The 13,182-nt window shown below is 47.1% G+C and overlaps 1 protein-coding gene across 3 annotated transcripts in view; it reads left to right on the top strand.

The window, feature by feature from the left end:
• PLXNA4 (plexin A4) overlaps positions 1–13,182 on the top strand; it is a 516,386-nt gene that overhangs the window by 244,735 nt on the left and 258,469 nt on the right. The window contains exon 4 of one of the 3 annotated variants that reach the window (XM_011941211.1): positions 9,011–10,815. The exons of the other annotated variants lie outside the window; for them this stretch is intronic. Coding sequence (XP_011796601.1) covers positions 9,011–9,118 — 108 coding nt within the window. The 3' untranslated portion in view covers positions 9,119–10,815. Of the gene's footprint in view, positions 1–9,010; positions 10,816–13,182 lie in introns of those variants that run through there. 3 annotated transcript variants of the gene reach the window in all.

Genomic DNA, 13,182 nt, shown 5'->3' with positions numbered 1-13,182 from the left:
GGGGATATCCCAGGGGGCTGGCTGAAGGCTTTCTCTTGATGCGATCACTTTGATCACTGGCTCCCCATCTCTAGGGTGCATTTACCCTAAGCCTACTTTGGTTCAGCTGTGTGTCCCAGGAAGCCCCCCAGGCAACATCACTGTCTATCTCCAGTGAGGCTTAAAGGATCCGAAATTTATAGCTCACCAAACTATAGCAGCTCTTGGGATACCAGTTGCCCACAATTTGCGAGAAAACAAAACACCACCAAACAATGAAAGCTTTCTGTGTCTTGAACATGTGTACAGGCAGAGGTATAACGGGAGAAACACTCATTTGGAATCAGGCTGCTAACTGGCTTCGTCATTTGTTTCTCAGCCATGGAGGCCCTGGTCATTCTTTCTAGAGTGAGTGGTTATGGATTACATTTGCATCTGGGCTTCTTACTTTTTCTGGGAGGCAAAGAAAGTCAAGTAATATTCTCCCCTCTTTATAAGAGGCTAATTGAGGATCCCAGCTTCCAGGCTGTCTGTTTATCAGAGGCAGCCTGCATGGGTGCCAGGGTTTAACTGACTGTAGATTCCCCCTGGTTCTGCCCAGCAGCATGTCAGGGGCCACATAGCCAGACATGAGATGCACAGGTGGGATGTACGTGCCAGCCTCCCTGCGATACTTCAAATAGGACTTTGTGCCCCCCACTCAGTGCTACATCATCAAATTTATCGGGCTGACACCCCCTCTCAGCAGGACTCTCTCTGGGGTCCCTCCCAAGGTTTCCATTGATTTCTTCCTCTTACAGCACCTCAGACTCTAAAGAAAGTGCTTATTCATCTTGTCCCCACTCCTCATCTTCCTTTCTGCCTGAAAGGCCACCAGCCAGCCCCTTGTCCTCAGCCATGCCAACTAGCCCCCATAAAACTCATGGTCCTGTTATCCTGCAACAGCCACAAACCCATGATTTCTAGGAGCCTGGAGGGCAGGCTGTGACTTCCACTCAAGTCTAAACCTACACCTGAATGCTTAATTGAGTGTTTTCCCCATTATTTCCAGGAGTGAAGAGTGGGTTATTTGGTCAATAGCTCTCCTAGCTGTTTATCAGCAGCTGTGGTGGCTACCCGTTTGCTGGAAGACTGCAGAGAGATGCAGCTTCACTTTTGCTGGAGTGTGCAGCCACACCTGCCCCAGAAAGGCAGAACTACATCTGCACGTGATGAGGCCCAGGATCCCTGAAGGCTGAGAATCCCCAGGGCTGGTCCCAGAGCTCACCTGACTGGTGGATCAGAGCCACAGATGGCCTCAGAGAATTCTGGCAAAGCAGAGGGATATTTTAAGTAGGGGAAGAACGGCAGGAGCTCAGAGCAGGACTGCACACACGGTGGGTGGACCAGCAGCTTCCTCATGACTAGAATCCCAGGGCAGGGGTAGCGGGAAAAAGTGGGGAAAAGTTCTTCATAGATTCTCATGATTTCTTCCTGGGTTCATTCATGCCCCTGGACTCACACTAACTTGGTTTTAATTTCATGTTGCGTGCAATGTGACTTCTAAAAGATGGCTAATCTTAGCACAGAGAGGTGAAGGAGTTTACCCAACATCACACAGCAGGTTAACAGCAGAGTAGAAGTGAAAACCCAGTTTTCTTTTCTTTCAAAGCAGTATTTGTACTTCTGAGAGCTAGAATCAGACTCAGACAACAGGGACACCCAGGGTCAGAGAGGTGAAGTGACTTGCCCAAAGTCATACAGCCTATTTGTGGCAGAGCTGGGACTAGAACCCAGGTTCCTAACTCAATCTAGTGTTTGTTTCACTTCTCACTCCTGATCACATTCTCTGGTCCCTTCACCTGCTCCCCTCATTAGCTAGGGAGGAGGGACCCTCCTAGGGACTGGCATCTGCTGGTGCCATCTGCACCAAATCGGCTTGGATGTCTCGAGGGGGTAGGACAGAGGCAGCCCTACTGGCTGGGCACTGCTTCAGAGGAAACTCGGCCCCATCCCGGCCCAGGGGCTGAATGCAAGAGCAAGCTTTGCATGAGCACAAACTGTTCCCTTCCCCCTCTCCCATGTGTCCTGGGTCTTGGCCAGGGCTTGGAGAAAAAAAAAGAAATCTGGATGGCGGCTAGCCAGGAAGACTCCGAGATTGTCAGAGGATTGGGGAAGGTCAGGCAGAGATGCCAGTTAACATGGAAAAAAAAAAAAAAAGAGGGTGGGGTGCAAATTAGTGGTCTGCGTCTCAATACCACTGTGCCTGGAATCTTTAATAGGTCTTGTCGTAAGTTGGCAGAAGAGCCTGGATTGTTACACGGCCCCACTTCTGAGTCAAGCCTGGGCTCTGCTGCCATGCTCTGAAGATGGCTCAGTGTCCTGGTGCTGCCCCGCTCTGCCAGTTTCATCCAGGCTGAACTTCAAGCCTTTAAATGTCCAATTTCTCTCTTACATGGAGTCAGGGGCCTCTTCTTTGGATTCCCACCCTCCTCTCCACTTCCCTTGCCATGTCTGCTTACTCTTCTGCCTCTCCTCCTAGCCTAGGAGCTTCGAGAGAACAGGGACTATGTCTTGCTGCATTCTGTATTCTCAGTGCTTAGCACAGTGTTGTGTAGTGTTATGCTCACTAAATATTTCTCAGCTGAATGAATGAATGAATGAATGAATGTGTAGGTAACAAAATCAGGACTTGAGTGATGAGCTTGTTGGGAGGGAGGGTGCTCCCATGATAATCAGCCATGCCCAAATCCAGGTTCACATGTGGGGCTGTTTGCTCTTGACTCCTTAGTTGGACACCCAGGTTAAAGCCAATGCACCCTCTCTGCATCATGGGTTCTTGGGGTAAAGCCCATTCACTGCCTTAGGTGCTGGGCTGATAATCAGATGAGAGACACAGTCTGGCAGGGGAGTGGGATTTATCACCCGCTGTAGGAACCCAGAATGGGGAGTGGGAGAATCTTCTTGGGTGGGTGGGGCTGGGGTCAGTGGTGGTGGTGGGGGTGTTGGGGTCAGTGGCGCTGATAGAGAAGGTGAGCATGAGCTAGGCCTTGGAGGATGGATGAGGAACAGCATGAGAAAATTCGGAGGAGGAAACTGACAACTGGTATGGGGAACTGTACTAGTTTTATTTGGCTGGGGCATGGGGTAAGGTGGGATGGGGTAGGGCATGGATACAGAGGAAGCTGTGAAGCGCCTTCATGCCAACTGGAGGAGATCCTCTGCTGTGGGGCCTGGGTGCTCAGATGGACACAGGGAGGCGGCATCTTCTAGGGCTGCTGGGTTTTGTGAATGATCACGCCTGTTTTGTCTCCTGGCCAGCCTGGGGTTCAACAGGACTCCAGTGTCTGTGTCCACTCACTGGTTTGAGATGCCTGGACCTGCACAATGACCAGGATGACTGTGCCTCACAGGATTGCTGTAGCCTCTAACAGCGGCCCCTTCTCCTCAGGACAGCCTAGGAGAGGCTGAAGCCTGGCTGTTGCCACAGCAACTGCCAAGCAGGGCACACAGCAATGCGCGATGCTCAGCTCTGCACTGTACCTAGCTGCAGAAGAGCACTGAGGCCAGACAGCAACTGCCAGAGCCTCTGGGGCACCTGGCTACCTGCCTGGAGCATCACCCGCCAGGGGTGAGCCTCTTGCCAGCTTGGAGTATCATGACTGTGAACCCAGGAGACCTGGGACACTCAGGAAGTGGCAGCCCTGGAAAGATTGTGAGGACAGATTGGGAGAAACAATGTCTGCACTTTTCAGAGAGCGTCTGAAAGACAGGCCAGGACCTCCTGATAGCAGGTGCACATTTACAGACTGCATGAAGGCTAGTTAACTTTGTTGCCTCCGTGATACCCTTCCGTTCCTCCATTTCTTCATACATACACTTATTAGTGTAATAAATATTTTTCAAGTGGCCATGATGTCCTTGGCACATGGATGCTGCCCTCCAGGAAATTACGTTCTAGGAGGACAGAAATATCAATGAGTAATTCCCACGCACACTAATGTGTGCTTCTTCCAGGAATCTTTTTTTTTGAGACCGAGTTTCACTTTTGTTGTCCAGGCTGGAATGCAATGGTATGATCTTGGCTCACTGCAACCTCTGCCTCCCACGGTCGAGTGATTCTCATGCCTCAGCCTCCCGAGTAGCTGGGATTACAGGCACCTGCCACCGTGCCTGGCTAATGTTTCATATTTTTAGTAGAGATGGGGTTTCACGATGTTGGCCAGGCTGGTCCTGAACTCCTGACCTCAGGTGATCACCCATCTCCGCCTCCCAAAGTGCTGGGATTACAAGCATGAGCCACCAGGCCCGGCCATTCCAGGAATCTTTTATTGATGCTCCAGAGCCTTGTGCCCTCCAAAGACTGTGGAGTCTGCCTCAGTGACCTTCCTGGCCTCTGACTACTGGATGACCTGGACAGTGAGGACCCCAGCAGGAGACTAGTGGGGTGGAAAGGATAGAGGTTGGAGATTAATTCATCCTAGTTCCCCACCTTTAGCACTCCGCTCCCACCCACTGTCCACCACTGCTGGGTAGCCTGGGATTGGCTGTATCCTCTACCTAAGATCACTTCTCAAAGTGATCTGCCCTACGCGATTCTCCTTTCAGCTTCCAATAACCGTCCCCATTCCTTGTTCCCTCAGGCTAAAGGGTTATAAGGGTGCTTTACTTTTGCTAGCCCCAGGATCCCGCATTATCCCTTGAGGTTGCCCATTAGTTTACATGGGTGAACCAGAGAAGAAATTGGAACCTATCAGCACAAGCTGTCCCTAGTAACAGAAGACAAATGCAAGGAGGTTCTACTTCTTCTTCAACATGCTTTGCCAGTCACTATGGGGGAGATCAAGTAAGGGAAGGGAAGTGGGTTCCCCTAGCCCCAGTTCTCCTGCCCTGAGCCTGATGCTAGGTGTTGCATTTCTCATGTCACCTACCTGATGCCACCTTGCAGCGTGACCACACACACACACACGCATGCACACACATGCACATGCCTGCTCCTGCCAGCCACTGGTACTCTTCCATCCTCCTGGCTGGGCACAGAATCTCCTTTCCAATAATGCTAACTGGCATTGAGGCTAAGCAGAAACTAGATTCCATCATCCCTTTGCTTTGCTCAAAAGGAAAAGGATGGGGTAAAAGGGAAACTCCCTAAGACTATGGTGCTGTGGTACAGGGAGAAATAACTAGAGTTTGCTCTCTGCGTTCCTTCCCCTCCACTGCCTTCTGTGCTTACCAGCTTTTGAGTCACCAGCAAAGAATTTCCTGTCTTATTACAGACATCATTTTTCAACATTAAAAGCACAAAAGGAGAAAGGAAAAGCCTTAGCCCAGCTTGTGCCCGACCAATGTGAGGAAGTACAAGCTCCTTGGGACTTTCAAGGAGTGTGAGTAACTGCTGAAAGGCAGGGTGTGGCTGGGCATGTCTCAGGAAACACTGAGGAGGATGGTTGGTGGGCAGAAGGGGGCTGGGACTCATGGGGCAGAGAAGCAGGGGCCATGCTGTGGCACATCCTGGGGCTTACTTTGCCAGAGAGAGAAGTTAATGATGGCTGTGTTTTCAGTGGGGGCCTTTTCTTTTTTATTGTTATTATTTTTTATTTATTATACTTCAAGTATAATCCCACCCTGAATTCTACAACCCGAATGTTGAGACAGTTTCTGTCTTATCCACCCTTGAAGCCAATGTCGTCCCAACGCCTCTTAGGACCCCTGGGAGAAGTAATTGGGTGAAACTCTTCATATGTACTTATTCTCCAAAATGTTGAACAGCTGGAACCCCTTAGTTGGATCGGTAAAAATACATGGTCAGGACCACAGAAAAGACATTAATAAGGAGCTTTTTTTTCTGAACCAAAATTGTTAGTTAGGGTAGACTATTACAATATAATAATGAGTACAAAATTATCACTGTGGTGGAATATCTGGTGACTGGGACTAATATGAATGATTGACTTACATATTCATTTTCTTGTGTTAATCTCAGGCAGGGACACAATCTGGCTGGGTGACTCTGGACGAGACACTTAACCATGGGGGTCCTCAGTTTCCAGGGTCTCCCCAGCTCTGTGTATTGGTGATTTTGGGTGGAAGGGGAGAGAACTCCTATGGAAGTCAGACTGAAGTGACGGTCACAGTGCAGGTGGGACAGGAATAGGGAGGACAGGTGTAGGAGAGTGTAGGGAACCAGGGCCCCCACCTGCACCCTGAGATAGAAGTCTCTTACGAATCTGTACATATTCCTTGTGATTTCCTTTCAACTGTACTGAGGGGGCTGTGACTTCTCTCCTAACTTGTGTGCAGGTTGAATGTTTTAATTAAAATCTGGGCTGCTGGTCGGTGGGAATTGATTGAAGCGGGTCTGCAGTCCCGTACAGAAGCAGAGACACGCCGCAGGAAGGAGAAGCAGAAAGAGACCCTGGGGAGCTTCCAGCCTCTCTGGCTCTATGCTGGAGACAGAGCAGGGTACAGAGAGCCCTTATTGGCCAAGCAGATTAGGAGCATAGTTCCGGCTGAGGGCATAAAGCCCTGGTGAATGATAATCAAACTTGCAGCCAGTCAACCAGCTAAGCAGACAAGATCTAAATAAACATCCTGCTATCTCTGCTTGGGCCACGATCTCTATTACAGAATCAAGTTGTCCCCTCCAGCACCCTGACCTTGGGCTCTCTGCTTCATCCTGGTACAATGCCCATTTCTGAATATTGGATTCATAAATGTCTCTCGCCCTTTGTGCTCACTCTCCTGAGCTCCCTTTGGATCTGGCAAGTGAGTGCCGTCATTCTCTGGTAGCTTCTGAACCACAGAGTTACCTGGCGACAGATAAGCTATCCAGTTTTCTCAGCTTTTCTTCTTCATTCTTGCCCATTACTCATTCCCATAAAACATTTCAGCCTGCAGACCCTGCCAATTTTTACACCCCCTCTTCTCTCCAACTTAGTTAAGGCACTTCAACGTTGAGTATCTCCTCTATCAAAGACGTTGTGAAGGTTGGATGAGAAGAAAACATAATCTATTAGCTCAGAAGCCTGGTCTATTCTAGCACATCTCAAACTTTCACATGCACACAAATTGCCTGGGAATTTTATGCAAAGGCAGATTCTTATTCAATAGGTTTGAGGTGGGACCTGAGATTCTGCATTTCTTGCAAGTTCGCAGGTAATGATGATCTTGGTCCTTGAACCACACATTGAGTGGCAAGGATCTAGATCAGTGCAATTCAGAATATACTCTGTGAACAAGTTGTTAGTGGTCTGTGCTGAGATAGGTACAGACATTGAGAATGAGCATTTAGAAATCTATATAGCAATTTGATATTGATGCAACATCCCAGTGCTTAGTCAATGCATTTGTATTTTGCAGCTTTAAGTTTCACTCTCTAGTAATTTGTTCTTCTAGTATTTGACAAAAGTATCTATCTACAATAGTTGGGAAATTTTACAGAATGGCCCTTCAAAACAGTTTGAGAAGCCCTGGCCTATGTGACATGTGATGTGCTTTGCAGTCCCTGAGATTCTCTGGTGCTCTGCAGCTTGTGCACACAAGTGTCCTGTCTTTGGGGGCAACCCTGGGGAACATGATCCCTGCTGAGGCTCTCAAGTCAGGTGCCTAGAATATCCTCATCCCACCTGTTTTCCAGGCTCCATGTTTTCTTTCCACAACAGAATCCTGGGTATTTCAGACTACGGTTTAACGTACCAAGGGGATATGCTAGGAAAGGCAGACCAAAAAGAGAGGCAGCCAGAGAGCCTCTGAGCCTGTGGCCCCAGAGGTGTCCACCCCAAGCCTGGGCAGCCTGCTCCCTTTCCCACTAAGCAGGATTTTACTCTAATGTAGTGTCACCTGCCCCACTTCTGAGAAAGAAAAAGCCAGGCTGCAAAACAAGCCAGTGAGAAGGCTTCCTGCCTTGTATGCCCACAGGGGAGGGCTGGGTGTTAATGAACCCAAGTGCAGTCATAACAGGAATGAGACCAGCTGGAGCCCGCCCGTGTTTGACCAGCGGTCATTTGGCAGGATCCAGACTTCTGGGGGAGTGGTCAGAGACGCAAACACAGCCCGGTGTTCTCCCTGCAGAAGCTGTCTTTGTTGTTCTTGGACCACTGTGGGCCAGGACTGGTGGGGATGACCCTGGGGATGCAGGGCTGGCAGGATTCCTTTCAAACTCACTCCTTTTCTTCCCAGCTTGTTTTGATGCTGGGCAGCTCATGGGGCCCCTCTATCAATGGACTGATTGGTTTTATATTCCGCCCTTCTGAGCTGGAGGTAATCCCTCAAAGATCGCTGCTCTGTGGAACATCATGCCATCTTTACTAAATACTAATTAAGTTTAACAATCACAGAGAAAAGGGGCTGATATTGAATAACCATGTGTTGAATGATCGTCTTCCATCCTTTGGAAATCAGTCACTTCAGTGTTCAAAAACAATGTGATTTCAGCTAGGTTCAGATTTAATTGAGTGGATAGATTTTGATTTGTGCTTATGATTTATTGAATGACCCTAAGCTGCTTTATCTTTTAATTTGTGCAAATTATTAGTGAGGGGCAAGGTTGGCCATAGGAGGGCTTGTCACTGAGAATGTGTGTGTGTGTGTGTGCGCACACATGCGCATGCATGCTGACCTTTGGATAAAAAGTGATACTTGGTAAGGTGGGGCTTCAAGGTTGTTCTTTCAAGTATATAGGCGAGGCATCCTGTCCTGATCATTTCCCTTACTGTCTAAGACACGTGCCACCATACAGCTTGCTGAGCCGGGTGCCTGGGGCCGGGTGTAACATCCATGGCCAGGGAACAGAAGTAAAGTTGTTTGGTTGACCCAGGATTTGGACTCCAACTGTGGCCTCGTTAGTTCTGCTCCATAGCCACTGAGGCTCTTAATACATTTTGTAATCATTTTGTAATACATATTTACTGTATTTCAGCACTGTATTTCAGTAAATATGTATTACAGTGCTGTAATACATATTTGCTGTAAATGGAAAGAAGGGGAATAAGGGGCCTTGTGGGCACATCGTGTGCATCATGGTCTAAGTCTGCTAAGGTTTCATCTTGTCCAGATGCCTGGTACCAGCCTCTGCCCTACCCTCAAGCTACAGACGGGACCCCGATCCCACAGAGTAGCAGTGACTCTGGAAGTCCTGTTCTCCAGCTGTTCATCAAACTGAGAAAAACTTCAGAGCTGTGTAGGCTTGTTTAGTGTGTTGTCAGCCTTGGATATTGAAAAATGGAAACAGATGAGACACATCTACCTCCCTGTGACCCCAGCCATACATCATAGCTCACGTTCTGCCACCCCAGGTCCTTAGGGAAAAAAGGCTTTGGAGAATGTGTCTCTGCTTAGCTTGGCTAGGTAGCTGGTCTCTTTTCTCTGCCCCAAGCATCCCATGGGTACTCTTGGACAATGGAGTGTAGGCATGTTTGACTCTTGTGGTGTTATCACTTGTAAATGTCAGTGAAACTAACTGATTCTCCCATTGGAATATAGTTATCTCTTGGACCTGGTCTATTTCTTTCCTGATATATGATAGGATAACCTCATGCTCATTTGCCCACTTCTGCAGCCAAGTCACCTGGCCACTGTGTGTGTGTGTGTATGTGTGTGTGTGTGTGTGTGTGTGTGTATGCTCATCTGTGTTTAAAGGTGTGTGTGCATACACAGGGCAGAGAGGATGGAGCCCACCTTACTGCAGCATCATGTAATTAACTCAGTTCTCAGAACCATCCCAGCCTCTGCAGGAAAGAGAAAAGGAAGCCAGCAGTGCCTGCTGAGCTGGTCACATGTGCAAAAGCTCTGTTGGCATCTGGTTTAGGAGAGCACCCCAAAAAAGTTAATTGGTGTTGTTCAGTCTCCTTTCCTTAAGACTATGGTTACAACCAAGCATGAGCAGTGTCTCCTGCATGGCCACTGTCCAGCACGATTCCGTAATTCTCCCATAAAGCCAGTGGGGAGGAGGAGGTGAGTGGCGAAGGGAGTGGGAACACTTGGTGTCATGTGCTCCCATCATTTCTACTAGCTTGCTGGGAAATAAAGTGTAGTCAAGAGTGTAGGAAGGCAAGATGTAAAATTAGAGACTGGTACTAATCTGGTTACCTGAAAACAAGTGAAAGTGCTGTAGATTTGTTCTGTTGCTGACAACCATCACACTAAACTTTGTGTAGTTCCTGGAGGATGCACAACAGTATAATTCTCTTTAGGGTGTGCCACAGGTTCCTGGCCTATGGGAGGGAATGAATCAGGAGGGCTCTTGAGAACCTTCATCTGTGTGCTTGCTCCAGAAGTGAGTCCCAAAGCTGGAGATTTAGTGAGAGCAGGCATCCCCTCTGTGTCTGACTGTGAGTATTCTGGAGGCAGAGGTTTGTAACAGGCCATGTGCACCTGCATAGGGATGGGTAAAACAGGGACTTTGAAAGAGTTGAAAAGCATTATAAACAGTTGTTCAGAAACGAGTCCCAGGAGTTCCACGTGAAACTGGCTCTGTGTGCATTGAAACATGGCTGTTGGGAATTCTCACTGGTCCAACACCCCTGCAAAACAATGTGTAAATATTTAGGAAGACTTGAAAGTAGTCGAATCCTTTGAACTAGTGACAATTTTTTTAAGAATCAATTCTAATTTAAGAGTAATAATCACCAAGATACACATTTCAGGATTTATTTAGCCTATCAAAAATTGGAATCGATATATATACTCATTTAGAGGGGAATGGTTAGGTAGATTTGGTATACTTATGTAGTCATTGAAAACTTACTTTATAAAGGCCAATCTTGTAACTGATTCTTGTGTGATAACATTCAATGGAAAAGCATGAGACAATTAGAAAGCATGATACAATGAATAAAATAAAAACTGGAAAGAGAACCACCAAAATGCTAACAGTAGTTGTGCTTGGAAAATGGGACGAGGTGTGGTTTATTTATTTTTTATTTATTTAATTTTTTCCTTAATTTTCTTTAATGAGCATTTATTACTTTTGTATTGGAAAAAATAAATTTTGAAAAATAGAATCCCAGGGAATGCTTTAGGTAGCATTTAAGTCTGAGGGTGAAGATGCTTTGAAATATCCATGTCCAACCCCGGTGTGTGCAGCCAGCCAACTAATTAACTCAGCAGCGAGGGGGTCTTTTTTCAAGTGGGTTGTACGGTTTGCTTGGTGGCTTGGCCATCTCACAATACATGCCATGAGTGGGCTTCAGAGAGAGGGAGCATGGATGGAGGGATCAATACAAGCCTTTCCCCACTGCTGGGATAACCTGACTGCCAACAGGAATGTATTAAGGGGTTTCCTACAGAGGATGCATCCTGCTTTGAACTAAAGATGATACAGAAGAAGTACAAAGGAAAATTGTTGCCCATAAGAACTTGTATTCCTATTTAAGAATGAGACGCTAAGACATAGACACGCAAAAAAGTTCATGAGCATCATATATAACTACATTTGTGTATGCATATACTTGTGTGTGTTTATCTATGTATATATAAATATACACATGCACACCCACACATATATATACACTCACACATACTGCAAATACTCTCTCAAATGCATTGGTAGCTCAATATATAGACAATATATAATTGGGCAATGGAAAATAAGCACTTGTTACACTGTGTTAGTAGCATTGTCTTTGAATACAAAGGACAGTGTATCATTGCTGATCATTTTGATAGCGATAACAATTATTGCAGACCATGCCAGTGCCAATACTCTCTGTTATTAACGAGTTGATGATGTAGCAATCTCCATTTGCAAAATGCCACACATGACAATTTAAAAATCTTGATCCTTTCGTTAAAATTGACTGTGTAAAAAGGCTGGTGGAGGTTTGAGGTCCCTGCCACGGGAACCTCATATTTGGTTCTCATTTGAATCCCTTCCAGTGAGCTTGAACAGCCATCCTCATTTTACCAAGGAAGAAACTGAGATTTGAGTAGGCTGCATGAGAGCCTGAAGCCAGCAGCAGCAGGGGCTGTGATTCTTGTGTCTACCCTGCACCCCTCAGCTGGTCAAATATTATCCAAGCAGGCAAGGCAAACAACCATGAAGGGCTCATACTGGAGCCTGGAATGCGTCTTTCTGACTCCTGCAATTGGCTGTGCTCTTAACCCTCTTCCCACTTCCTCTTCTCTGGGCTTCAGGGAAAGAAGGAGACATCCTCAGCCTGTATGCTTTGTCCAAGAGGACAAAGGCACGTGACCTATTAGAAAGCACATCTAGTGGTCTACCCTATACCCAACCCAGAAAAGTCCCCCAGCTTTCTTTTCTCCCCTCTCCCTTGTATTGTATCATCCCCTGTGGCTTTTTCTGTGCTTTTTTCCCCCTCCTCTCTCTCAAAGCAAGCAAACAGGAGTGTGAATAATTGATTGAGAGAAACTGGAATGACTAACAGTTCTGGTGGGAATCGTCTCTCACGTCAGGAAGCCTGCGGGGGTGCACAGATGACAACCAGATGCCTCTGGCTCCTGCCCTGGAGGGATTGTGGGCTGCAGGGGGTGCCCACTGGGCCCTGTGGCACCTGGCTGTGTCTGGACCCTGCTCAAGGCTCCTGGTGCTCTCCATTAAAGCCTCGGCCCTGGGCAAATGTTGCAGGATCTTGGAAAGTCCTCTGTTCCAATCTGATTTGAATCACACCAGATATCCGCTCCGCATTCATCCCAAATGTGTGAGTGTATGTGAAGTAGAACTAGGGGTATAAATTCTTTGCCTTATTAATATCCATGCCAGATGTTTCCAGACCGTGTTCCTCGCAACTGGAATGTCGCTTGAAATTTAAATAGATGTTTTTCAATAAAAGATTATCTGGTCAAATTTGAGAAATGCTACATAGCCTCCTCTTAGAGATTCACTGCACACTTAAGTAAATTAAAACACCTGAGAAGTCTAGAAGATTTTTTCAGCTGCATTTGTTTTCTTCAAACTTATTTGACCGTTTGACATTTTGAATCTCTTCTTTTTTATACCTTGTAGGACACTGTCTCAAGTATACAATTTAGGAAAATACTGTTCTGTGCATCTCTGCTCCCTACCTCGTATCTAGAAGGGACAAGATCAGACTGGAGATGTGAGTTTGAATCCTGTCTCTGCCTCATGTCAGCTGTCAGACCTTGCAGGAATCTCTGAGCCTCAGTTTCCCCATCTATAACAAGGATACAACCAAACCAACCAGTCCTCAATTTGCCAGTGCTGCCTATTGCAGATAACAGTGCCCAGCAGAGTGCTTGGGATCCTGG

This window comes from Colobus angolensis, unplaced genomic scaffold, assembly GCF_000951035.1.
Source record: "Colobus angolensis palliatus isolate OR3802 unplaced genomic scaffold, Cang.pa_1.0 Scaffold2, whole genome shotgun sequence".
NCBI classification, from domain to species: domain Eukaryota; kingdom Metazoa; phylum Chordata; class Mammalia; order Primates; family Cercopithecidae; genus Colobus; species Colobus angolensis.
This window is presented reverse-complemented; position numbering and strand designations above follow the sequence as displayed.